The sequence below is a fragment of the Syzygium oleosum genome, unplaced genomic scaffold, assembly GCF_021117445.2.
Source record: "Syzygium oleosum isolate NSW1041296 unplaced genomic scaffold, Sole_v2.1 Sole_v2.23, whole genome shotgun sequence".
Classification (NCBI taxonomy): Eukaryota; Viridiplantae; Streptophyta; class Magnoliopsida; order Myrtales; family Myrtaceae; genus Syzygium; species Syzygium oleosum.
The window spans coordinates 2,524,430-2,551,428 of record NW_026607507.1 but is presented as its reverse complement, the minus strand read 5'-3'; the positions used below and the strand labels follow the sequence as shown (position 1 = coordinate 2,551,428).

General features: G+C 40.6%; 3 protein-coding genes across 18 annotated transcripts; 2 read left to right on the top strand and 1 right to left on the bottom strand.

Annotated features, from left to right (window-relative positions):
• Positions 1 to 275: 275 nt before the first annotated feature.
• On the bottom strand, positions 276 to 9,681 carry LOC115682737 (uncharacterized). 13 transcript variants are annotated; one of them, XR_008818953.1, is made up of 8 exons: positions 8,869 to 9,681; positions 7,771 to 7,970; positions 6,981 to 7,456; positions 6,790 to 6,863; positions 4,994 to 5,484; positions 3,762 to 3,876; positions 2,411 to 2,876; positions 276 to 2,105 (listed from the first exon to the last, which is right to left on the bottom strand). XR_008818953.1 is itself a non-coding variant. In XM_056321576.1 (5 exons), exons 1-4 carry the CDS (start codon positions 9,023 to 9,025, stop codon positions 6,827 to 6,829), a joined length of 870 nt encoding a protein of 289 aa, XP_056177551.1. In that variant the 5' UTR covers positions 9,026 to 9,681; the 3' UTR covers positions 276 to 3,129; positions 6,790 to 6,826. The 13 variants fall into 13 exon arrangements, 5 of the variants coding, with proteins under 5 accessions (XP_056177551.1, XP_056177550.1, XP_030462916.2 ...); XR_008818955.1 differs by having other exon boundaries at positions 276 to 2,073; XR_008818949.1 differs by having other exon boundaries at positions 276 to 2,617; positions 2,740 to 2,876.
• Positions 1,484 to 5,442, top strand: LOC115682736 (two pore potassium channel c-like). Of its 3 annotated transcripts, none has more exons than XM_030607051.2 (2): positions 1,484 to 2,526; positions 4,810 to 5,442. In XM_030607051.2, exons 1-2 carry the CDS (start codon positions 1,484 to 1,486, stop codon positions 4,952 to 4,954), a joined length of 1,188 nt encoding a protein of 395 aa, XP_030462911.2. In that variant the 3' UTR covers positions 4,955 to 5,442. The 3 variants fall into 3 exon arrangements, with proteins under 3 accessions (XP_030462911.2, XP_056177547.1, XP_056177548.1); XM_056321572.1 differs by lacking the exon at positions 4,810 to 5,442 and adding an exon at positions 4,479 to 4,720; XM_056321573.1 differs by lacking the exon at positions 4,810 to 5,442 and adding an exon at positions 2,751 to 2,972.
• Positions 9,682 to 15,038: 5,357 nt separating the features above from the next.
• LOC115682678 (WRKY transcription factor 71-like) lies at positions 15,039 to 17,631 on the top strand. 2 transcript variants are annotated; one of them, XM_056321502.1, is made up of 3 exons: positions 15,039 to 15,621; positions 16,123 to 16,263; positions 17,100 to 17,631. In XM_056321502.1, the coding sequence occupies exons 1-3, from the start codon at positions 15,152 to 15,154 to the stop codon at positions 17,407 to 17,409; spliced, it is 921 nt and encodes a 306-aa protein (XP_056177477.1). In that variant the 5' UTR covers positions 15,039 to 15,151; the 3' UTR covers positions 17,410 to 17,631. The 2 variants fall into 2 exon arrangements, with proteins under 2 accessions (XP_056177477.1, XP_030462832.1); XM_030606972.2 differs by having other exon boundaries at positions 15,049 to 15,621; positions 17,097 to 17,631.
• Positions 17,632 to 26,999: the final 9,368 nt, after the last annotated feature.

Sequence of the window (26,999 nt, the reverse complement as noted above, 5' to 3'; positions counted from 1 at the left end):
TGATGTTGGAATCCGCAAGCAACGTGTCATGTAAGACGGCCGGCAATGACTGGACACCATCGCGTTAGCGATTTCTAGCAGCAATTGGCTGGAATGACTATATTAGAATTCCCCGCAAAAATTTAAGACTACATTGGCTAAAATTAAAAGTTTAGGATTGAATTGACTTTCGTACAATGAGTCTATGACTAATTCGGTAATCATCCATAAAAAAGATTGGTATTTGGGTCTCACTTATCTTGGATACTTAGGGAATAAAAATGAAAAAGAAAAGGAGAAGAAGTTTAATTCAATCAAGCAGTAGCAGGTAGTCACTTGGAAGCTGCTCATTATAGAAGAAAATGAAGCAAATGGAGCTGGAAAAATCAAGCTGGACATAGCAGCATGCAACCCGTGAATGGTGGAGCTGCGCGTTGACAGTTTTGAGTGCTGATGCCGGAGTTACTCCAACAACAACGGACCTTTAACGTTGGCAGATCCAGTTCCTGTTGGTCAACAAAAATATCTGAGCCCTTTGCCCCTCTTTTCTTTTCCTCGCTTTGTTCTTTCGTGGAAAAAAAGAGAGAATTTTGAAAGATCTGTTCTTTGGTTTTTTGCGAAAATAAAAGTCAAAAGATGAGCAGGCAGGAAGATTGGACCCGACCCAAGAAGTGAGTGAGTAAGACCAAACAAAATCAGGAGCCCTGACCAAAGATCTCGAGACCCCCCACCTCATGCATTTTTCCTGAAACACTAATGCAATTTTTCCTTGGAAAATGAACTGGAAAAGTTCTTCAGATCAAGCTTTTCTCAGATTTGCATGCTTTCAGTATCTGCAGTTTGTCCAAGATTTCCAGTTGGGTCAAGCCTTCCACACATGTAAATTCATGCGCGGCGAGGCATCAGTTGGCTTCTGTACTATTCCGACTCGACGCGCTCGATGACTCTATCTATCAAGTCGCGATCCACGAACCAACGATGCAAAACAACCAACTACTGTTGATATGGGAAAACATGATATGGTATCGACCATGTCCAACGTCGACCAGCTTCGACTTGCATACATGGTTCTAAACTTCCAACTCTCTTTCCTGCATCAATTAGCTCACTGAATTTGGTAAACAATTGCCAAGACTCACAGAACCATCCTCGTCAACCAATAGTACAATCCACCATATCCGCAGCTAAAACAGAGTGCTTCTTATTTCGGTGAAGAGTTCACTGCTGAAAACTGCGCTTTTCAGGACAGGTACTACGCAAGAAGTACGACTCTGGGAAGTTAGAAGCGATTGTGACAGGTTTGGAAGTTTAAAGCGTGATCCATGCTCTGGGGTGTCTCCTTATTTTGACTCTCAGCCCAACTACCTCTCAGAGCCATGCTTCTCCTCTGTAAATGAGTTGACTTGCAGGTGGCCCTTTCCTCATCATTTTTTATCCAAGAGGGGGAAAAAAGAATCCTCCAAAACGCCTCCAGTTTCTGGGAGTTTTAGGGTGCAGATTCACCATGGATGATGAACCTCTCCTCTCCGCACCAGGACCTGCCGAGACATCGAGCAGGTTGACGGTCCGGAGAGGTTATCCTTCAGGTTTCCTTGATCTCAACATCGGCAACCTCGGCACGCCGAGGCGGCAATCCACGACGCACCTCATAACAAACGATGCCATCATCCCCATAATCACAACGCCCCACTCTTCTTCCTATGTGAATCTCATCGCCAACCTGACCAAGAAGAGACAACTCGCCCACCGCTCGCACTCGGCTCCTTCCGTGCTCACCTTTCACAAGGAAACCATAATCAACGAGGAGGATCCCCGGCTGCCCCCTAAATCGCCTCTGATTGTCAGGCAAGCCTTCATCGGCTTCGTCTTGTACATAATAGCCGGCATTGTGGTATACTTGACGAGCGGGAGCTTCAAAGGCACAACCACGTTCAAACCGGTCGATGCTCTGTACTTCACCATGGTCACTCTTTGCACAATTGGCTTTGGCGATATCGTGCCGGACACGACATTCACCAAGCTGTTCACTTGTGCTTTCATACTGGTGGGCTTTGGATTTGTCGATATCCTGCTCCATGGCATGGTCACCTACATCTGCGACCGGCAAGAGGCGGTTTTGCTGAGCACTGTGGATCAAAACAAGTTCAATGCGATGGTCAGGACTTATATGATCGACAGAGAGAAGGGAAGGATGAGAATAAGGATGAAAGTGTGCGTGGCTTTGGCGGTTGTGGTTAGCTGCATAGCTATAGGGACTATCGGCGCGCATTTCGTAGAGGATTTGGGCTGGGTGGATAGTTTTTATCTGTCTGTTACATCGGTTACGACAGTCGGATATGGGGACTATGCATTCACGACGTTGGCAGGAAGATGTTTCGCCATAATTTGGCTACTGGTAAGCACATTGGCGGTTGCTAGGGCATTTTTGTACCTGACTGAGCTGAGGATCGACAAGAGGAATCGCAGAGTCGCGAAATGGGTTCTGCAGAGGAAGATGACCCTTGGGGATTTAGTTGCTGCAGACCTTGATAATGATGGATCTATCAGGTAATTGTTTCTGCTCGGTCTGTGAGTTTCTGCTACACTTGTGCAATTCCAATTTTTCTCCCTGAAACTTTGCTAAGTTGGATAGTAACTCCTGTCATTATTTAGACAACTATCAACACATTGCTGTTATTGGATAAACTTTAGAACAATAGACATCATTGGAACCAAAACCATCATAATGTGCAATTAAAAAGATAATAAAAACTTCAGAACTGATGCCTTAGGAGGAGATTCTGATCAGCTTGACGAGTTGAACTTTCCAAAGATTTACGAAGATAAGTCCCTGGCCCTGCCAAAGTTCAGGAAGCATGCACTGTTATCATCTGCTTGGTGTTCATGCTCAGTGTGCTCTGTACGACCGAAGAATGCAAGTTTTTGGGTTGATTAATGTGGAAGTGTTTGTTTTGACGTTATCATTAATAAATAGTAACGAATTCAAGTTGAAATCTCTTATAGTCGATTGAATGAGGACACAGACAAGTGTATTACTTTGAAGGCCATAAGCAACGTACTTCATATATCGTGAGTAAGCATGTCGAGAAGTATAATTGCGAGTTACTGTACACTCTTAGTAATGGAATGTGCTGGAGTAGAGCTGGTAGCCTGTTAGGAGTGAATCCAAAATCCGAATAAACAGTACGGTGAATCTAGTAATTAGATTCAGGGATAGGAAAAGACAGATAACTTGAGCTCTACAGAGAAATAAGCCCTGTAAATAGAAACAGATAATCTTGATGCTAAAAAGAGCTGCGTTGTTGTAGGAAAGAGAAAAAGAAAAGAATGTGATCTGGGTTATGAATGCCTGAAAGAAATCCAGTGCTACTTTCAGAGCAGATGTAAAGTAAATCAGAGAATAGCAAGATTTAATTGACGGAAACATGCTCAACAAAACCAAGTTAAAGCCAGCAAAGCGTGGCAGAGGAGACGACTGACTACACATCGAGCCACCTTTAAGATCACATTAGAAAGAGTATTTTAAGATAGAGTCAACATTAATGGTGCAATTAAACCTGTGACCTTTGAATTCTTAAGAAGAAAAAATGCGCCCTCGGATGCTATTATTGAAATCGAGCATTCATTTATCAACAAATGAGGCATTGGAATTTGAACTGCCTAAAATGTTGTGTCGTAGTCGGATCACATGATTTCTCATTCCTAGTTGATATAGTACTAGTATATCATTAAGTAGTACGGAAGGCTGAAAGCGATCCAGTCTTTTCTCAGTATTAATATACCAAAGAAGACCTCGAGCACATACCATCATGTCTGTCCCTCCTCTGTATGCTTAGTGTACTCTAACTATATCGTCAAAAGCTAATGCCCTTCTGAAGAAGTGTATGTGGCTTCATCCTACATAGTTCATTTGTTAGTACAGATTGCTGATCTTGAACACAGAGTTGATAAATAAGCAAAATGAATATTGTCACCCTCCAGCATGGGAGGAACTGGAAGTTTCACAAAATCAAGGTCTTTCCCTTGAGAATGTTAACAGTTAAATCAGAACATAAGCCCCTGTTTAGCTTGAATGTACTATCATCAGCAAATTTTACTCTAAATCATTTTCCTGGATCGTTCTTTCATTTTTCTAGTTCAAGTGGATACCATGTCTTTAATAGTCAGTTACAACCTAAAGCATGGGTTCCAAAGGAGCTTGCACAAAGTTGATTCTGGTTATTTTGGTTGGAGATGGACAGAAAATGCTTTTATCAGTTCATGCCTAAAAAATATGTAGTACATTCATATTCAAGATCCTTTATTCCGAATGAGTAGCTCTAGAGGCGTCAACTCCTTCCTAAAAATAAATGCTTATTGAATTCATTAGATATTTAAAGTGAATATATATTATGCTATATATATATATATAGATACTATTAGCATACAAAGATATTAAGCATTGCCCTCGAAGTTGAGAACTCAAGATGTCTAAATTCCAACTTCTGCGCTTGCAAGAGGAACATGACATCAAATCTTCAGAGACAAGATCAGCATTACGGGCTCAAATGGATCATTAACCATTTTGGGAAATGAAGCAGACAGAATGGGAAAGTTGAATTAACAGGAACTTGCAGATTATATTTCATCCTCATTTATCATAACTGCAGAATGGATATCTAAACCATAGGGACAATTGGCTTATTTTGAAGCTTGTCTTCAAAACTGGGATTATTTTCATACGATACACTGTGTTGACATACATTCCTTGCTTTCTTCAAGTTTTTCTAGCACTTAATAAAATAGCTTCAAGGAAGGAAGGAAGTTTAATGTTGATTTTGATTCCTGCAGCAAAGCTGAGTACGTCGTATACAAGCTTAAAGAGATGGGTAAAATAGCTGAAAAGGACATTGTCCAGATCTGCAACCAATTTGACATTTTAGACAACAGCAATTGCGGCAAAATCACGCTCGCTGATCTCATGGAAAGTGACTGAACCCCACATCGACTAACAATCAACATAACAAATTCCTACCTTCGCAGTCCTTGAAAGCAATCCCTTACTCTTTACAACCAGAGTGCATGGAACTGAAGGTTGGGTGACCTTTATACGTCAAGTACTAGACCAGATGAAGTTGAACGAGGATTATGATTGGAGCCATTCCCCCCATTCTCAGACAAAGATGACCAGAGACCTCAAACTGAAGCCAGCTATTCGATGATTGTTCCAATGGAGTCAGCTCTCAGCTCCCCATCCAGATTCAAGACCGACGTATAGAGTGTATAGAGGAAAATCAACACTCGATCCGTTGTTAATTAGTTGTATATGCAATCGGTTTAGACAACTTACCTGATCTATTAGTAGACCACAGGAGCAATGTCTACTGGTAGCTATTCTTTCACACAAGGAACCACACAAGATCTATTTTAGAATATCATTGCTATTTTGATTCTCATGCAATGCTCACTGAAGTATCATCTGTACGTGCCATTTTTACAGATATGTATGTAGGAGGAGAAACTGTCCTGCGTACAAATACATGTTACTTACTCATAAATCCTCTAGTCACTTTTAAAGAACAGAACTATGAGGGAAATGATTTTGAAGAGATTTGTGCTATATAATACACAATTATCTCCCTCTCTCCAGGATGTGTCATGTAGAGGAAACCCCAGTTCCACTAGAGAATCATGAAGCACTTCACTAGATGCAGCAGAGAAGTACAATCTAGAGACATGATTTTTCCTTATACTGCAACAAGATCTCTACGTTGCTGTTGTACTAAGTGAGGACAAGATCTTCACTCTAATTACACGAAAACAAAGTAAAGTCCTATCATCTCGTTGTCACTCTACTATTTTAACTAGTCTTATTAGAAGTTCATTTTAAGTATAATGCGCTGACACGGATTGTTGTTAGAATAAAACTTCCATGCGCTTTTCCTCTCATAATTCCAAGTAATGCACATAGTTGAATAGCTTTACCTAAAACAAGTCATTTATCATTTATTTGTCACTGCATTTTGAAAGATATGATATCCAAACTCATGAACAATCTTCCTACTCACATTTCCTGAAGGCTAAGTCCCAGAGTTACGTCTTGCAAATTAAAAGACTGAGCGAAAAACGAGATTGAAGTTGTCAGAGTCTTAATGCATATTTACACGAATAGGCCTGTCATATGTTCCTCAAAGCACAACTAATGGTAACCGAGACAAAGGGTTCTAATAAATGATCCTAAAAGTTACAGTATAATCTAACTAGACATCAACCTTTCGCAATCTCTGTTTTCAGAACAATGAAATTACATGAAGAAGCAAGAAAACAAGAAGAAATCCATATGAATTCATGATTCATATTGAACAATTCCAAAGGCATACCAGCAGAAGCTACAAAGAACTCATATATGGCTAGATTAAATGAAAATAATTAGCAGTAACGTTTTTTCTTCTACAACACAGAATTATGTAATCTTGGCCATTCTCTTGAGGAGTTGTCTGAATACCGTTTGATTTATCCTGATTACTACTTTATATTGCTTGAAACATACAAGATTTTTGGATAGGAGGTGCAAAGTGGCATACAAACATGGGATAAAGAATTCTATTTTCTATTTAATTTCACACCAAAATAATGCAGCATAAAATTCATAAAACAAGAAAAATAATTGGGACTTCATCATCCGTATTTTCAAAACAGTTACATAGCTTGTGCTTCACCATTCCTCTCTCAATTTACTTCACTACATCCCGTCGATAATCTACACAAAAATGTATCGGTAACGATGACTAAGATAATCAAAACTTACATATCTAATACACAATCACTTACCGCCAGCTGGCAAATAATCAACATAATATTTCGCAAACTATGTAGTCTCTACCTTCTGCATCATACCTGAGATCCTGTTGACCAAAGAGAGCGAGACATAAAATACTGTCTGGGATCCATAAACTACAAGCAGTAAGAAGAGGAGAACACACTAGATTAATTGATATAACTCCATGCACAGTAGAAAGTACCTCTCCCTGATGTCCCTGACGCTCTCAATAAGTTCAATTATCTGTTGCATCCTCATGTTTTGTCGATTCTCCTTGACATCTAATATTAAAGTTGAGACCATTGAGATGGTTGTGAGTTCTTCTTCGATCTTCTTTAGTTGCTCGTCAAGCCCTTCCAAAAAATCATCAAAGGAAGAAATTCTATTCAACCTATCGACCACGTGATTCTCAATATTTCTACTGACACTGACATGTTCTTCGATATGGTCTGCATTATTGTCAAAAGCTAGATTTCCTTCAGGACTAAGAGAAGCATCCGAGTCTGTCCTTTCGCCATTTTCCGAAACACCAGGATCAGAACTTTCTTTCTCGTGTACAACTTCCAATATGTCCTGCTTTGGAGACACTATATGAACTGGATTGGACATATTATTACTGCCAACTTCAAGATCTGCAGCTACATTTCCAATAAGCTGAGACTCTTTAATAGATATCGCCTGGAAAAAAAATCAGTTTTACGATCACGATTCACCAGACAGGATTTGGGTTAAGTACCAGAACTTGCACCAACTAACCCAATCGATTTAAAAGATAACATACATGAAGGAACGATTGACTTTAAAATGTCACGAACCAGAAAAACCAAGGTATGAGAGTGTTAGAGTCTGATATCAACTACAAAGATAACACCAGAGTGACCATGCCAAGAGACCAGGAAATTAAGTGCAAACAGTAGCATACCATGAGAGAAAGTGTGACTCCTTTAGCAAAAAATAAGGATCAGACTTACGCATGCATAACAGTAACGTACCTCATTTAGCTTAGCAGAGAGTTCGTCCAGCAACCGAATCCGGCTATTTGACTTCTCCAGAGCCTGCATTATTTTCTTCTTCTGCAACAGCAGTTCCCTCGCATCATTTTCCTTCCCTGTTTGGACGTTGATGGATGCCTGTCGCCGTAGCTTCTCTGCAGCCTCGGATAACCGCAACAGCCGCAATCTCGCATTATTTGCTGAATGAAAAACCAAAATCATTCAAGACCTCCAAAATACTAAAGCATTGTATGGATGAGTCTAGCAACCAAAGGATATTATTGTTGATGTCGGGGTAACTACATTGACAAGGCAAGGAAGAACATCCTACTTCTTCATCGAGGAAAAGGAAATAGAAAGACAAGAAAGTGAATGATGTGGGAGCACGTCCTACTTACTGCATCGAGTACTACAATCCAAAACTAGAATATTACAACGGCGGAACAAATAGATTACATCTACAAGGCAATATGCATGTTCAATGGATATATCAATGCCCTACTGTCGTGCCTAAACACCCTTGTCGTACTTGTGTCTTACAATGCAACATTATATTTCACTTTTGGCGGGATACTTAAGTAAGTTCCTCCGAGTATTCTTCTGGTCCACTGACTACTGACAAGGCAAAAAAGAACAGCAGCAGCCTGAGAACCATCTTCCCTGTATAATCAAACTTCCCTCACAGACCCAAATTCCTACCAACAATTTAGCCAACAACATTGGAAAAGAAATGGAAAACAACCCAGTTTCGCGTAAAGGGCATCAAAATTTTCCTCGAGGAAGAACTTGAAACAGCCTAGAAGCAAACTCCTTCGCCTAATTCCCCACAGCATGGCAAGTGTACTCGCCTAAAATTATCCCAATTAGCAACCCAAAAATAAAATTTGGAACTTTTCTAGCAAACATGATCGCTATCAGCAAACTGCACAGCATCGAGGCGGCTCTCCTATCAAACGAACTCTATATTCTACAAGGGCCGCGACCCAACAAAAGAAGCACTCGAGGGCAATCAACGAAGCCGAATCAAGAGCCATCCAATTCGAAATTGGGCATGAAAGACACCTTTTGCTCGTGAGAGAGAGGAGGAGAAGGAGATACCTTTGGTTCTGGTGGTTTCTGCCTCTGCGTGAAGCTGATCGAGCTGAGCGCGCAGTTGCTCCGTGTCAGTGGTGTGGGCGGAAGCGAAACACATGGGTCGTCTCGACGAAGGCCGACAGGCAACGACCATGGGCATGTTTCCGCACCGCAGCATCATCTTCCTCTGCCTTTGTTTTGGCTCTCGCCAATTGGGATTTTGCTAGAATGGGCTACTCATCTCGTTCGGACACCTCCATCAATTATCTCCCCCCACAACAAAAAAAAAGTGAACTTTAGTTGTTTGTCCTAACGAACAAAGTTAATAGAGAGAGAAGCTAGACCAAAAAGATTAACTTGTTCTGTTTGGTAAGAGTAAAATTCACTTCTTGTGGGACTAAAAGGTTGCCGATCTTGCAGAATGTGATGGGATGGGACAGGGGAGCCAAACACTGAGCCGCAGGTAAAACGAGGAATGGATGTTTTTCCCTCTTTTACATTGTTGCGAGAGAGCGGTTTTCCGAGATTGAACTGATCGAGGTTTGCATGCAGTTCGTGGAATGGATAGACGAGGGAGCAAAATGCCCTCATTGCGAAGGCCTCGGTCATGCAATTTGCGATGTATGTTTGAGGCAAAACAGTGGTTAAGGCGGCCTTTACAATTTTGTTCGAGTCCTTTCAGTTATACAGACTATCTTTAGATGTATAGCTCCTGCACAGCAAGAATCACTAGCAATAGTAGACAGTATCATTGTTCAAGAAACCGAATCGCAAGTAAGACATGCCTGCAAGAGGCGTTTGAAGCATTCGAGGCAGCAGGCGTTGAATATCAGGCTGGTCCAAAGAAAACAGAGGCGCCGATGAGCATCTACGATTCTTTAGTGCAAAATCATTTTTATCTGTTTTGCTCTCATGTCCATCTTCTTTTTTGTTTTCAGGTCGAACGAACTCGAAGGTTAAGGCTGTGCGCACTACGGCTGAAGTGGCTTTGGACCTGGTGAAAATATAGTTTGCTCCCACTCGCGCGCTGTTTTCTTTTGATGGTCTATATTCCGTCCGATGCCTGAATGCTTCAAATGCCACTTGAAGGAGTACAGCCAAAGAACATGATTGTTGGCTATGGATGCTTTTTGTTTCTTTGGCTGAACAGATGGGTGGAGCATATAGGCTGCCACACAGAGTTTAAAAGGACGGCAAATGGTTTAATAGAGACTTGTATTTTCATGCTAGAAAGAACGGCTTACCTAAACTCGCTCCCGCTCTAAGAATGAAAATCGTGTTAAAAAGGACGATAAATGGTTTAACAGAGACGCTTTTTATTTTCATGCTAGAAGAGTGACCTAGCTAAACTCCCTCCTTCTCTTAGGATGAACATTGTATTTTGACTTTTGCCAGAGAATAAATGTGCCGTGCGTTTACTATGATTATTTCGAAACAATCCACGAATCTCCAATGCACTTATTTTGATTATTTCTAAATCGGTCCTTCTCTTTTTGCACAACCGATGTGAGTCCATGCGATTGTTTTACATTGGCCCATCGGACTAAGATGCTCACTCTGGAAGGAAAAGACTCCCAAGCAGGATCATGTCCAAAATATGAACATCAGAGGACGAAGGTTCGTGAGCATACGTGAAGATTGGTGGGCCGAATGTTCGGTCCTACCATGTTGTCAGAAAGAAATTATCTCCTTATTTATCCTATTGACAAACAGCGGGATTGATATTCTATTTGCAATACATTGGGACCCAAAATTGTTTTTCCTCTCCACGAAACACAAATACATATTATTTGTGAATCCTTTTCTTCGTTAACATAGTGAACATATATAGTTTGCTAAATCCAACCAGGGTGGTTGGGCTTTAGGCCCATCCAAGTGGCCCAATCGCATCAACAACATTCCATCACTTTAATACCTCTTTTGATTACAAGCTCCCGTCAATAAGCCCGACGCTAGTAAACAGATATATGGCCCGTTTGGTTCAGCATTTGGAAGGGGCTTTCGGCCTCGAAAGCCCCATGGCCAAATGCTAGCATTTGGAATGCTAAACCCAAATTTTTTATCCCCAAACTACCCTTAGTTATTTTGGCTTATTCCGGTTTTGCCCCTCGTGTGTACTGTTCATCTTCTTCTTCGTGAGGTGGCCGGCGAGGCGGCCGGCGCCGGATCGGGCCGGCAAGAGGCCGGCGGCCGTCGCCCGAGTCCGGGCGACCCTCGGCGAGGTCACGGGACCCAGGGCGGCCGCCGCACTGGGTCGTGCGACCTCGGTCGACGGCCGCTTGGGTCGCGCGACCTCGGTCGACGGCCGCTTTGGGTCGCGGGACCTAGGCGCCGGCCGCTGGGTCCCGCGACCCGGGCGGCCGCTTGGGTCCCGCAACCTTCGCTAGAAGGTCACCCGGCCTCGGGCGGCGGCCGGAGCCCCGAGGATCCGGCCGCCGTGGTCACCCAACCTCGGGCGGCTGCGCGGCGCGCCGAGATACGGCTCGCCGGCGGCCGGCCGGCGCCGGCTCCGACGAAGGGGTAAGTTAGGTTTTTTATTCCCAAAGTCCATTTGCAAAAATAATTCACTAAACACTATATTTTGGCCAAAGTAGCTTTACAAAATATTTTTACCAAACACCATTTGTATTTCCCCAATGGGCTTTCACCCAAAGGTATTTGCATTCCCCCAAGTAGCATTTTCAAAATTGAACCAAACGGGCCCATAGACTACCTAGACAAATATGCATGTGGTCACTCCCTTAGTTAGTAGGCTCACAAATATTTTCTTGTTCGCCATGAGCCTGTGTTCTGTTTTGCCCAATGCTTTGTAGTCTTTTTGGTCTCGTGATCTTGTGGGTTGCTTTAACCTAAAAGCAATTTAGGTAAATAAACATTTAATTGAGCACAATTTAGCCATGGCAAGGTTGACCTCACTGGCCCTCGCCTCTCGCCGGTTTGAAGAAGAAGGGAAGGAAAAAAAAAAGAAAAATAAATAATTGAAAGATTTATTAAAATATTATTTAAAGATGTCCACGTCAACACTGGCCGCGCCACGTATGACGGCTGGTGTCCATGTGGATTTCCGGCCAAAATTGACCAGATGAACTAAATTAGCACAAATACAAAAGGTTTAAGACTTAATTGACAAAAAAAGAAATGTTTAGGACCGAATTGGCATAATTGCAATAGGTTTTAGACTTTTTTGGTAATTTTCCCAACAATTTTGTATGTATCAAATTCTCAAAACGTGTTGTAATGCTATCAACAGTTCATTTTACACTTACTAGCTCTTTCAAAAATCTTTCGGCACAAAAAAGCTAGTTTTTTTCAACGGGACGGTAGAGCCATCCATATATCCCAAGTTAGAAAGAATCTGATTTAAGTTACCATCAAACTGCACCATCGCAATGAACACCAACAAGATCATCCTTTCCAAAGATTAAAAGGTGAATAAGAGACGTGAACGGTTTATAAAACCCCAATCTCTTTCAGACGAGCACATACCGATCCTGTCCTCTCATGGGAACATCGTACAGCATATTGGACCAAAGTTTGTACTTTTGCGCGCGGTTCTTTCGAGATGATTACTTGCACTTTGTATCTTTGCCAATTGCGACGTACATCCCCTTTTGCACCGTTCGTGAATGGGACCAAAATCCTCAATCAATCGTGTGCCCAAAGAAGGGTTTGCGTGCGCTTCCTTCCTGTCATTCTTGAGCTGATTTTGCACCCGTGGAAAGTGTGTAAAAAAACTGGAACCCAATTGCGGTAGAGTTTGTGGAAGAAGTTTGAACAATACTACTCCGAGGTCCGAAGAGCTCCCTTAACTTTCGTATGTTAGGCAGGTGAGAAGTTGAGTGAAGCATTGAACTGCTTGATTAAGAAAACAAAGAAAACATTATTGAAAAATCATCACTAGAAAAGAGCAAATCATGGGATTGGAAAACAATACCCCCACAGGCATATACATACATACATACATATATATATTTATATATTCTTGTACTGTCCCCAATCTATATGATGAATTTGAGTTTTATTTAGGGTTTAGCTGGTTGGTAAAATATGACCAAATACATTTTCAAGATCCCTTTTCCGCAAGATGGTCTCATGTCATATGTACCCACCCACAAGAAAATAAAGTAAGATGTAATTAGGATCGTTTGCTAGAATCATGAGAAACAAGATGCAATCCATTGACTATGTGTCATTACGTACATTTACACATGTGTAAGTCATGTCCTTTACATGTGTTATTCATTTTTGGCCCTTGCCTCTTTTCGCAAAGGTCAGTAAAGCCGAAGTCATGCAAAGCGATGATTGTATACTCCACTGAAAATCGTCAGGCCCATTTAACAACAATACACGCCTTTTCGCAGAGTCGATGAATGGATGTAGGGTTCACATATTATGCGATGAGAAGAGATGTATACCCACTCCCTATCTTAAAGGAAGCCAGTACCCACGAAATAAAGTTTTGCTCCGTATTCTTGTATTGTTTGAAATATCCCGCATCGCTTGACTACGAGATTTATATACTTTTTTATGTACGCACATATCCTCCCTCCACTTATCGGTTTTAACTTTTAGATTAAGCATTCTATCATAGTATCGAAGCCAGTTGGATATTTGAACGATAAAAAATTGAAGTGACGGATTTGCAGGGAAAATTATCCAAAAATTCCTAAATTTATTGCACTTTGGTTAATTCCGTCATAAACCTTTCAATTTTGCCAATTGAGTCCATCTTGTCAATGTGGACTGCTGACATGGGGGCCTTGCCTAGGGCCTTCGCGATCACCACAGAAAAAAAAAAGACAAAAAAAAAAGGAAAAGAAAAGTAAAAATTTCAAAAAAAATTATAAAAATATAAAAATTGTTCTTGTCAGGGATGGCTGTGTCACGTATGACGACCGCCGTCTACATCAACGATTTCCGATCAAAATTAGTCGGATGAATTCAATCGGTAAATTGTCAAAAATTTAGAATTCAATTGGCAAAATTAAAATATTCGCGGCCAAATTGATTGAGGCACGATAAATTTAGGACTTTTTCGATAATACTTTTCGGGATTTGCACGTAGCCTCCACCGGAGATCCTCTATTTACTTGGCACGCGGCACGAGAATCTCCGAAAATCCGTGGGGGTGAGTGATGCGACAAGGCATCATCATCATCATCTTTCGCAGATCCCGATCGATGGATGGATCATTCACGGGAGATGTCGGGGGGAGCCAAGGAGAAGAGAAAGGCGTGAGAGAGAAACAGGACAGACGGAGAGAGAGAGAGAGAGAGAGAGAGAGAAGAAGAGGAGGAAGAAGAAGGGGGAGCCTACGTGAGTGACGTGCGGTCAAATGACGGTGCCCAACCCCCGACCCCAATCGTCGTCGCTCGCACCCAGCCGCAATCTCGGAATCCCAAATCCCCCACCATTTGGCCCCGCTCTCTCCGGTCGTAACGTGCGCCACCGTCTCTCTCTCTCTCTCTCTCTCTCTCTCTGCTGCCGTACTGCCCATGAAACCCTACTTCTTTTTTGTGTATTCCGCTTCGTATACCATACTCCCCCGATCCCTGCACGCAAACAGGAGGAGGCAAAAAGACTTGTAATCGGCATATATATCTTTGTACGAGCGTATAGGCAGATGCAAGATACACAGGCGTACGTGATTCTAGGGCTTAGAAGATACTTGCATGAGCTGCCTAAAACAGATGGGCAAATAGTTCACTATATATGTAGAGTTCGCCATGGTAAATTGGTTTGCTGTCCTTCGCTTGGACCACGGGAACGATACTAGAGTTACAACACTTAGATATGGAGAAACGGCGTTCTGATTCACGGACTATAAAAAGTATGAGTATCGTCCGTATTTATATTAGTTAGCTTTGAAGAAAGTTTTCCTCGATCATAAATAATCAAGAAATATAGCCCATTAGAAATATACTTCTATATCGCCCTTTGCTCGAACCATTAAGGTTTATCTGGAGAAATAACTTAATATTATCATATATTTAAAAAGTGGGTTGTATTCAAATATTCAATGATAGTCAGGCACATCACTGTTTCAATCAATTTGAAATTCTATGACATTATTCAAGCGATCACTTGCTTTGACCCAATTATTTGCACACCCCTCCACCTATTTTTTCTCTCTCTTTCTCTCTCTGAGCTATCCTTTTCACTAGAACAAAGACAACCTCCGCAAAAGCTCCCATCTCATTCTTCTTTCAACACTATTGCAGCTTCAACACCTCTCTCTCTCTCTCTCTCTCTCTCTCTACTCTTTCTTCTAATTCAACTCAAAATTAGCAGCTTCCGTCTTTCCACCATGTCTGAAGGCAAGAGCAATCCTTACAACAGTTTGGATCCTTTCAACTACAGTTTCTCACCCTTCCCTACCTCTAACGACAGTAACAATCCCTTCTTCCACCATAATCATACTCACCAACACCACCTGCTACAGGCAACACAAGATCATTCATCAGCTCCCTCGAACTCTACCTTCAGAGCCTTCTTAGATGGTTCCGTGGATTACAACACTCTCTCAAGAGCCTTTGACATGTCTTGTTGCTCATCCTCTGAAGTCGTTAGCACTGACGGTTCGAGAAAGAGTGCATCGATCTTGAGCGAGAATAACAACCAGTCAACCCCTAATAATTCTTCATCGGCCCTGTCTTCATCGTCCGAAGAGAAGGCGGCCGTCAGATCCGAAGACAAAGACAAGGGCAAGATCACCCAAGATGAGCGATCAACAGGATGTCGTGAAGATCATGACCAAGAAGGGAAGGCTAAAAATGGGTAAGTTTTGAGTCTGGTCCACCTCGTACTTGCTTTTCTTTAGCAGATCTAGTCCCAATTTGATACTGGGTCTGAGAAAATGTTGCACACTTTTTCAAAGCAAGGAATTCCTAATTCTTTAATCAGGGTCAGAACATCTATCTACTAATTTTTTTCTCGTGTGTTTTCAACTGGATTTGGTCGGTAATACATGTTCACAAGAGCCAAATGAAACGAAGTTTGAAGGCTGATCTTGATTTTGTCTCTTTATTGACTATTTCATTAAAAAAATGAAAGAATAAATCCAATGTACGGATCTCCATCAATTTCTGCGGATCTCAAGTTGGAGAAGGACGGAAGCTATAGAAACCCTAGTTAGTATGCTCAAGCTGCTGTTTTCATGACAGCGAAAGCTAAAATGAGAATCCATCAAGAAAATTTCAAAACTTGGTCCATAGAACTCAGCAAAGTGCAACACTTGGTATATCTGATCAATTTTAGTTTGCCTAATTAACTTTGCAGGGACAAATTAAAAAAGAAAGAGAAGCGCCCAAGGCAGCCTCGGTTTGCTTTCTTGACGAAGAGCGAGATTGATAATCTTGAAGATGGATATAGGTGGAGAAAATATGGACAAAAAGCAGTAAAAAATAGCGCTTACCCAAGGTATGATTTCCGGTCCAATTCATTTGCCGACTTTCTACATAAACATTCATACGCAAATCTTCGCGAACACTCGTGTCTCGAACGTCATTCTTGAAAAAAAGAGCCAACTTCTCTACCTTCAGTACATAGTCGACCGTTCCTTTAGTACTTAGTTTCTGGGAAGTGCGATTAAGTTTCCAAAAGTGATAATGGTTTGACAAGTTAGTAATCTTTAATACATAAGCAAATCCTTTGTTTCTTGGTCGGCATTCATCTCTTGGATGTAGTTATCTATAGCATTTTTTCAGCAATTCATGACCTCAATTTGGCATTTGGGTATGTATATTTTCCGGCTTGCTAGAGTAGGGATCTCGAAGCAAATTAAATTGTATCTTAGGGTACTTCTTGTTTACATGGTTTCTGCCTTCTCCCCTTCTTTGTAAAAGCTGTAATCTACACAATGAGTGCTTTCTTTGGATAAATACTTGATTGCCATTTTGAAGCCGTTGAGGAGTATTCAAATTGATTACTCCTATCATGACGGGATATGGCCTACCTTTTATTGTGATTGAAACCAATGCCTTATGATTGGAGGTAACCATCATTTTTACGAGGGAACATAAGGATTGATCGTCAAACATCGACATAGCGTGTTGGTATTCTTTTGTATTGACTCGTTCATTGACATTAAATCTAAAACTGTGTGAGAACTAAGGTACCTAGCTGGTACTTTAGCACAAGACAGCCTAAAACTATATCGCTTATTGAAATATGATTAGAATGAGATTTTACAATTTATGCAATGATTTGTAATGACCCTCTAATAATCTCTTTGAATTCTTCAACAATTGTAGAAGTTACTACAGGTGCACTAGCCAAGGATGCATGGTGAAGAAGCGAGTGGAGAGATCATTCCAAGATCCCTCGATCGTGGTCACAACATACGAAGGCCAACATAGTCATCACAGCCCCGCGACTCTTCGGGCCGGCAACTTTGCCGATATGTTAGTGCCTCCGAATCTCCGATCAACATGTCTTATGGAGCCTCCTTACTTTCAACAAGAGCTATTGGCTCAGTTACTCCAAATGGAAAGCATTCGCCAAGACGACCCAATGTCCAAAATCTACCGAAACTTGGACCCCGAACTCCAGTTCCGACTTCCTTGAGAATCTATATTTTTTCTGTAGCGAGGTGCTAGTGCATCAGTCGCAGAGAGAGCACCATTGAGGACTCCTAATCTCATGTTGCTTCGTAATTTGTATGGCATTATTGTTGACATACTAATGTGCCTATATTATGCCTATGTACATTAGTTCATTGTTATATGTTCTTGAGTTGTGCTTGATATGGTGAAAGAAGACGGTCGGACGTTTGTCGTTCTTGATTTATCTTTGTCATGCATATATTTGTTGCCTGCTCTTTACCATTGAAATGCACAGCTTTTCCGGGTATATTCTGTCAGATGAAAAAATGATTATTTCATCAATGATCCAACTCACCCGATAAGTTTGGTCACTTAATCACGCCTTAATATGTTGAGGCTCCACTAATCATAAACGGGCCAAAGCAGGCGGAAAAATTGCGAATGGCTAGATAACTATTGACACGATATGCACAAACAAATGTATAGAAAAGCTGTGCATAAACAGCATTAATGTGGACTAACAAATAAATTGTTAGAGATTAGCATTACATGGATAGTTTAAGGCAATTTATGGAAAAATTTAAGGTCACAAATGAAGCTCGCATTTCATACGGAGCTATTCACCGGCTCTGAATAACGGATGATCGACCTCGTTGTTGCAATATATGCTCTTCTTTATAATCATGCTTCATTGACATGGAAATTAATCGGTCGCCTTGATCAATCGATTGATTATATGTATATATACCTAGATACATCGCAGGAATCTTCAATTTGATGCCTAATAGTGGCCTGCTAACTGGCAGCAACATTAATTCTTTGGTCACGTAAGAAAGTAAACGGCCGAGGTTTAGTATTAGGAAAATTTTGACTGCGCATGATTTGTTGGAATGCATCTTTGCAGCTCTAGAATTATAGACCAACACCCTTAAAAGCAAGACTTCTAATCGATCAATTTGTAACGTCGCAAGTTCACATCAGTAGGAAGAGATTTCTAAGTCAGTATCCACTCACAAATGGCCACCACCTTGTATGGTTGTTCGGAGTCATTTTCTAATAGTTTGATCCTCGTGAAACGAGCCAAGCCATTGCACTATCTTAGCTAGAAAAAGTCAAGTGGTCTATTGTAGACAACTTTTTTGTCAACAAAAATGCCTAACCTTATCAGCAAAGCGACATAAGCCAACAAATCCATATGCATATACCCCCCCCCCCCCCCCCCCCCCCCCCCCCCCCCCCCCCCCCCCCCCCCCCCCCCCCCCCCCCCCCCCCCCCCGCCCCCCCCCCCCCCCCCCCCCCCCCCCCCCCCCCCCCCCCCCCCCCCCCCCCCCCCCCCCCCCCCCCCCCCCCCAAAAAAATTTTTCCTATATATATGTATGCTGCCCATAAGTCAACGGACTAACTTTTATTCAACACCAACTAAAAAGAGCGTGTGCTCTATATGTGCGTTGAAAATGGGAAAAACATTTGTAAGGGCAATTTGATGTACCTTGGGAAAGGATATCAAAATTATATATAGGATGAGAAAGATATGATTTATTCGTAAAATTTACAAGAATAATATGATTATTATATGGGCTTTTTTTTTAATTATCATTTTAGTCTATGGTCTAATAATAAAGGATGGTGCTAGCGTAACGGTTGCCGTCACCTAGAATTTCTGATGGTGGGATTTTGACCACAAGATTCAGTGAGAGATGGGCCAAAAAAGTGGTATCTTTCTAATTTATTTAAAGGAACAAATCAAAAGTGATAAGAATTAAGCAATAAATAATTTATAAGAAATTGAACTGCAACTTTTTAATGGACGATGAATATTGTTCAATCAAATAATAACAATCTCCGTTAAACATACAAATGAGTTACATTTTGTTCAATTTACATATTGAAATACAAGTGAGGTCCTAGTGTCGAAGCAAGAAAGATTCATCGATCAATCTCTTGATTTTATTGCAAGAAAGTGATGTACTTAATTTCTGTTGTTCGCTTTGAAAACATTATTTTTAGAAATACAATATTCAATCCTTTTTAGATAGATGCAGTGTATATTAGAGGTAAAGTGATTGATAAAGATGATGCCGATGACGAAAATGAGACCGATTGTTAGTGAAGGAGGAACCCTAACACAAAAGATATGGTGAAAGAGGGGTTAATTAAGTCAATGCGGTTATCCAACAATTGTGAGAATTCCTCTACCTGAGTCTCATGAGCCCAAAATAACAAGAGCCCCTTTCAAACCAACTTAAGTCGAGCACAAAGATTGAGGTGCCATGTAAAGTACAATAATATTTTCATTAGTTTAAAAAACAACATTTCTAATTTTTCTCCATAATTTTGAAAATTAATAAATATTTCCAATAACATTAATAATCTATTTTTAATGATATTATTTTCAGAATTCTTGTTATTTTATTTTAGTAGTTAAATTTTTTCAAATTAATTTTGTCTTCCTTTATTTCTTTTTCTTATATGTAAATCCCAACTGAGATTTTCTATTGCTGATTTTCCAAAGAAATTTAGTAAAAAAGAGTTAGTGGTGGAGAAGGCACCGTTACACTTCAAGAGTAACGGTGCCGTCAGTTCATCATTTCCCAATAATAAATGGTTATTACTCCATTTTAGTAGCCATCTACATCATTGAATTTTTCCAAAAAAAAGGAAAAATTTGAGGTTAAATTGAAGGTTGTTTTGTGATTGCTAGAGGGCTGCTGTGCGTTCCGCCACTGTCTTTTATATCCTTTATTCATATAATCATATTCTACAAATATGACTGTCTTTTTCCCACATTATTAAACAAGAACCGACTCTCACTAGTTCATCACCTCTTGTTAATCTTGTTGAGGAAAACTCCTAATAAATTTTGAAGCTGACAAAACTTTTTATATTTATATTGTAATTCTGACATGTATTTCATTCGAGGTTAATATATTCTGGAAGTTCAGAAGGAAATATCAGACTTTACAATTTCTCAGAACTAAAAGTTCAGATTCAGAATGAAAAGTTCAGACTTTACCATAAAAGTCATTCAGACTCAAATTCTGAAGGATTCAGATTTTACTGAAGACCTACGCTAACTCAGATTCTGAATGTAATGCAAGAATAAAAAATTCTTCAGACGCAGAAGCAAAACTCATTCAGAATAAATCACAACAGCCAGTGATCTGGCATGGATTTCACAGAAGAAAAGTTTTGACTGTCTCAATCAAAATCAATAATTGATTGAAAACACTATGACAAGTATGCACTTCAACGAATAAAACTCTACTTATGAAAATCAAGATTCTGATTGTTTGGGCGACCAGAATCAGCGGGATTCAGATTTTGTCATCCAACGGCTACTCAATCCATTTTATACAAATCTGTCCAAGTTGAATATTGGAAGATGATCCTCTGAAGATTGTCCAACGGCTAGTTTGGGAGTGGAGGAGTATAAAAGGAGATCTACGAGGAGCAGAAGGAGCGTGCGAAATCAAAAATCAACAAGTCCAAAGTCTGAGCATACCCCGATCCCTTCTCTTGTCTTTCTTTAGCTAAATACCAAGATCTTGAGGGATGCTTTGTAAGAGTGATTGTGTGAGATAGAGAGTCCTATCATACACAATAGTACTGTCACTCAGAATCTGTAATTTCTCTTGATTACATAGTAAAATCCAGCCGGTAGGCTGTCAGGGTGGGAGAGTGGACGTAGGCTTGCTATAAGCCGAACCACTATAAACTTGTGTGCAGTTTTTCTATCCCTTATCTCTTACTTTACATTCTGCACATCAAAAGCACTGTCTATATAAACTATGTTGAATCTGAATTTTATTCAGACTCAACTGTGATCAACCATTTCCGCTATAAATTGATCAAAATTGTTTAAGATCACCTATTCACCCCCCTATAGGTGATTCTTGCTAACTACATCAAATCTTAATTATAAGACGAAAGAAATAATGCCCCACATCAAACAAGCGCTTCATGAGCACCATGTCATCCAGCAGCACGGTCGGGATCGCGTCGCCGTCCCACGTCGCAAACCTCCGGAACGCGAGCGAGCACGAGATCAAGCTCTGCCTCGAGTTCTTCATATTCACGAACGCATCCTTGTACTTTGACCCCTCCATCATCGAGAGCGCGTCGCTGAGGTTGTTCGATGCCGCGAAGAGCGTGTCCCTACAGACCACTAGCGCTTGCTTTACCCCGGGGGACCTGGCGGTCCGTGAGAGCTCGTCGGCATGGTCATGGCCGTAGACAGCCTGACTGTACATGCAGAAGAGGACCGAGTACGTGAGCTCCGGAATGTACTCGGTGGGCTCCGACGACACGCACTTCTTGCAGGCGTCGAGCTCTAGGGTTTGGCTGCACAGGTTTTGAATGAAAGACGCGGCGTCGGCTTTCACGAAAGCCGAGGGCCGAGAGATTTGGAGGGAAAACAGGAAGAGGCAGATTGTGATGAAGAGATGAGTAGAGTTGAAGGGAGTCATCATCTTTTCCGCTTTGAAATGGTTTGAGTTGGTGATTCTGTTTACCCATCCATGTTGGAGAAGAAATGGTGGTGGGGTGGAGATTATCTTTATGAGGAAGGAGATCGGATTGAGGAAGTGATAACGTTTAATTGCTTCTTTCCAATTCAGAGTGTTGCATGAGGGAGTTCCTTGCAGGATCGTTAATGAACAGCTGTTTGTTTACTAGGCTGGCATGATACAGAATTTTCTTACTTGTAATTCAATATTACCAAATTAGAAAATGTCATACATAGATAGTTTAAGGATAGGGTCAAACTAGGGTACAGACATCATGTTCTATTTAGGGTTAATACCACGAAAAATCCCAAACTGGTATATTTGTGACATATTTACCCAAAATTAATTTTTTGACTATGAAAAAGCCCAAACTGGTACACCTGTGACAAATTTATCCTCTGTTAGTTTCCGTTAAATTTTACCGTCAAATTACTGAGTTAGATGATACATAACAATTGACGGGTGTACTAGTTTCGGGTTTTACCCCTCTGTTTATCACAGGTTTAACAATTTGTGATTTTTCGTGGTATTAATCTAATTTTACGGAGGTAAATTTGTCGCAAGTGTATTGGTTTGGGATTTTTAGTGGTCAAAAAATTAGTTTAAGGTAAATTTGTCATAGGTGTACCAGTTTGAGGTTTTTGATGATCAAAACATTAGTCCAGAGTAAATCTGTCAGGCTGCGTTTGATCGTCCAAATTTCTAACCAGGATATGATTGGATAGGATAGAAAATCAAATCCAAGGATTTTTCCATATCCTATCCACTGTTTGGTGAATCGCAGTAATAAAATCGGATATTTTCATATTTTATTACGTCCATAATTTGTTATTTACGATATATCAATATAAATGAATCTAAAAATGCACAAACGAATATTGTAAAAATCTCTCATAATTCATTGCCAAATCTAGCAAGAGAATAAAAATATGATCATTCACTTTTGTGATTACGAAAAGTATAGTATTTCGACTCCCTTGCTACTTGTGTGAAACTTCGACATGAACCACAAAATTATAGAGGAGTTTCGACTTTGTTGCTGCTTTTGTGGACTTTTGACATGAACCGAAGAGCTTCAAATGAGAAGAAGCTTAGACTCTCTCGCCATTTTCATGGGACTTTGACGTGAACTAAAAAACTACAAAAGAGTCGTGAAGCTTCAACATGAACTAGAGATACATAGGAGTAGGAGACGAGAGAGGGTAGGCTTTTTTAGAAATTTCATTGCCCCTCATTTTTCAAGAATTAGAAAGATTCTTTTCAAATTTGAATTTGTTTATTAAAGTCTGGGTCATTCTACCTCATTTTTATTTACTCAATTTTTTTTTTATTTTTCCATCTCTTTTTTTATTTTTTTATTCCCTTACATCAGTCCTTTATAAAAATTTTATGAACTTATAAACTATGCTATTATAACTAAAATATGTAATAATATAGATGTTAAATAATATTATAGAGTAGAAAGAAATTAAATTATATAAATAATATGGGAATATATAAAAACGAAAATTATTTTTTTGGTTATTCTAAATTTTCTTTTTAGTATTATAACTCAAATATTATTTTATATTTAAATATTAATTAATTTTTATTATTAAAAAGTTTGTTTCGAGAAAAATAGCTTTTTATACCATAAATATGAGAAATCATATCCACCTATATCCTACCTCCCCCCTGGGATAATTTTATTCAGGCTATATCCCCTTATATCCGGCTTTATCTCATCTTAAGCAGAAACCAAACACAAGATAGGAGAAATGTTATCATATCATGAATTTTATACTGGCTACCAAGCGCAGCCTTACAGGTGTACCGGCTTGGAGTTTTTCCGTGGTATTAACCCTTCTATTTAAGATAATTAGATCAATACAAGAATCCCGGCCATATGGTAAACTGCGGTCAGAATTTTTCGAGAGGAGCGCAAAACCCTCATTGCCTAAGCCTTAATCCCTGAACATTTCACAAATTGCTTTGCCCTTTCGGAAGTTCATTCACATATGTATGCGCAGAAAATGGACAAAAAATGCGGCGTGACTCTAAATATAACTTATGAAAAATATATGGGATGAGATGAGAACCATGTCAGTTCTTTACCCTTTTATTGTTTATTTTAGTAAACGTGGGTTATACTATACTTTTGAGCAAACGTGTGATGCTATGAAGGTGCTTTAGGTACGATGAGTTCTTTCCCGGAGCGTTTGCACGGATGATTTAAGGAGATAGTAGAGAGGAGAGAGGATAGACTAGAATAATATGACAATACCAACATTTTTCTGCATTTCTTTGGAGGCGGATTACTACCGGACTCGCTTTCTAGTTTCTTTCCTTTTTGGCAATAAGTACACCAAATTTGATTGGAAATGATTTTCAGAAAAATAAAGAAAGAGAACAATTACATGAGCTGAACACAAACTAATCACTTTCGAACACGAGTGATACACTAGTCATCTAAAATATTATACTAAAATTAGAAATTACAGTTTTTCCCACCCTACCCGATATCTAGGAGTAATCAGTTCCCGATTTGGTCCGATCCCACTTAGGAACCGGGAACCGGACTAGGAGGACCAATTCCTAATTTTTGGAATCGGGAATCGGACCATCCGGTACCGAGACCGACGGTCCGGCTTCCAGGCAGTTCAACGGAACTGGTAGAGTACCAGCAAGCCAACCTCCTTCTCTTTGAGCTTTCATGGAAGACACTCGAGAAACCTTAGCACAACAAACCCCATCACCACTACTCTACAATCTCACTCAAAGGACACTTCAGTTCAACTCAAGATTTGGTGGGCGCAGCGTGATTCATCCTCTAGTAAAGCTCATCCCTACTAGCAGCTCTCAAGCAAGAATTGACGACAAGAAAAGATACAAGGCAATTTTGGGTTCTAAATTTATTTCTGTGGAAAAGGGTAATAATACATCAAGTGGTATTTTGCGCACACACAAAAGAGATACCGCAAGCAAAGCCAGAAAAAGAAACGGATCTACTAACAGCACACGAATGTCCTCTTCCACTTCCTTTCGTCAGCCGAGACGTCCATAGCTTTACTCCTCATTACCTATTCCAATCTCCGAAGATGACAACCTCAGCAACAACAGTAGCTTCGGCCACCGCCAGATGTGGGATCGCGGTGACTACTCCACCTCCGCCGCCACCACTTTCCCCGCTGCCGATGGGAAAGAAGCTATTGTAGGAGGAGGTAAAGAGGTGTTGAGGAGGCTAAGGAGGCAGCCAACGCGTTCCAAGAACAACCCAAAGCCCCCCATCATCATAACCCGAGACAGCCCCAGCACCCTCCGCTCCCATGTCATGGAGGTTGCGGGCGGCACCGACATTGTGGAGAGCATGTCGGCCTATCGTGAGGAGCCGCAAAGGAAAGAGGGTCACTACTAAGAGCCGAGAGGGAAAGAGGGTGATTGTGAGGAGTTGAGAGGGAAAGAGGAAGCATGAGACACTGAGAGGCGAACAGGGAAAGAGCCGATTGTTAGGTTAACACTTTTTTTTTGTCGAAGTTAGGTTAACACTTTACATATCGCTGTTCTTTAAAAAAAAAAATCGATCCAGTCCGGGCAGTTTGGTTGGTCCGATTCCCACCCTAGCACTGGCAACCAGGCTGCCCGTCACCTATTCTAATTTTATGGAACCAGAATGGCGTCTCTGGAAACCGCCCAAAACCGGCCGATTCAGTCCAATCCGGGCGATTTCCGGTTTAGGTGATTTCTGTCGCACACCCATACTGATACCTATACCACCCCACCCAAAATAGGGCAAATAAGACTCACAACCAAATGAGTTTTGTTTTTTTTTTTGGATGAGTGTAAATAGTAGGAAGTCCCCAATAGAGAACTCAAACGGAAGGATGGGGCAAACTTTCCCATGCCTCATGCGAGGCAGATTGGCGATGGACATGGTCAGCCCCGTCCCACAGGCTTGCCCTGCCCCTTACCCATGATTCTATGTTTAAAATATGGAGACTTCTACTATTAACCTAGTTCCTTTATATACGTGGTATTACTTTCGTAAGCTTTCCATTGTAGCTGTCTCGCTCGGCCAAACTTATATAAAAATCAAACTAATTCGAGTCGATTAATTAAGAATCACGCTATAATCTCTCAGCAAGTAAATTCCTCAACTGCACACAGGAGACTCTGTTCGAACCGAAACCGCTCGAGAATGAGTAGACTCTTGATCTTCGTTTATGCCTTTTCCTTTTCTTTCCTTAATCAATTCTTTAAATTTCGGTCGCCCAGAATTTCTGTCCGAAGTCAAATATCGCAAAAGCATCTAGATTTTGTCTCTTTATTGACTATTTCATTAAAAAAATTGGAAAGAATAAGTCCAATGTACAGATCTCCATCAATTTCTGCGGATCTCAAGGTGGAGAAGGACGGAAGCTGTAGAAACCCTAGTTAGTATGCTCAAGGTGCTGTTTTCATGACAGCTAAAGCTACAACGAGAATCCATCAAGAAATATTCAGAACATGGTCCATAAAACTCAGCAAAGTGCAGCACTTGGTAGATCTGATCATTTTTAGTTTGCCTAATTAACTCTGAAGGGACAGATCAAAAGAGAAAGAGAAGCGCCCGAAGCAGCCTCGGTTTGCTTTCTTTACGAAGAGCGAGATCGATGATCTTGAAGATGGATATAGGTGGAGAAATTATGGACAGAAGGCAGTAGAAAATAGCCCTTACTCAAGGTATGATTTCTGGTCCAATTCATTTGCTGTCTTCCATTATGCGAAAGTGTTAAATGTTACATTTCTACATTAATATTTGTACGCAAATCTTCGTGAACAGTCATATCTCCTACGTCATTCTTGAGAAAAAGAGCCAACTTCTTTACCTTCAGTAGATAGTCCATCGTTGCTTTAGTACTTAGTTTCTGGGAAGTACAATTAAGTTCCTTTAGCGGGCGTGAGTCTCTTTGTTGGTACTCTTTTGTATTGATTCATTCATTGGCAGTAGATTTAAAATCTGTGTGAGAACTGAGGTACCTAGCTAGGTACATGAGCACAAGACACCTTAAAACTATACCGCTTGTTGGGAAATGATTAGAATGAGATTTTACAATAGATACTATGATTCGTCACGACCCCCACAATCTCT

Bases quoted from the DNA above. Each gene is read 5' to 3' on its own strand.
- LOC115682736 (XM_030607051.2), top strand. From the start codon at position 1,484: ATGGATGATGAACCTCTCCTCTCCGCACCAGGACCTGCCGAGACATCG. The intron at 2,527-4,809 runs GTAATTGTTTCT...TGATTCCTGCAG, and splicing joins GATAATGATGGATCTATCAG to CAAAGCTGAGTACGTCGTAT.
- LOC115682678 (XM_030606972.2), top strand. From the start codon at position 15,152: ATGTCTGAAGGCAAGAGCAATCCTTACAACAGTTTGGATCCTTTCAAC. The intron at 15,622-16,122 runs GTAAGTTTTGAG...TTAACTTTGCAG, and splicing joins GAAGGGAAGGCTAAAAATGG to GGACAAATTAAAAAAGAAAG. The intron at 16,264-17,096 runs GTATGATTTCCG...CAACAATTGTAG, and splicing joins AAAAATAGCGCTTACCCAAG to AAGTTACTACAGGTGCACTA.
- LOC115682737 (XM_056321576.1), bottom strand. From the start codon at position 9,025: ATGATGCTGCGGTGCGGAAACATGCCCATGGTCGTTGCCTGTCGGCCT. The intron at 7,457-7,770 runs GTACGTTACTGT...TTTTTTTTCCAG, and splicing joins TCTCTGCTAAGCTAAATGAG to GCGATATCTATTAAAGAGTC. The intron at 6,864-6,980 runs GTACTTTCTACT...TTTGGTCAACAG, and splicing joins GTCAGGGACATCAGGGAGAG to GATCTCAGGTATGATGCAGA.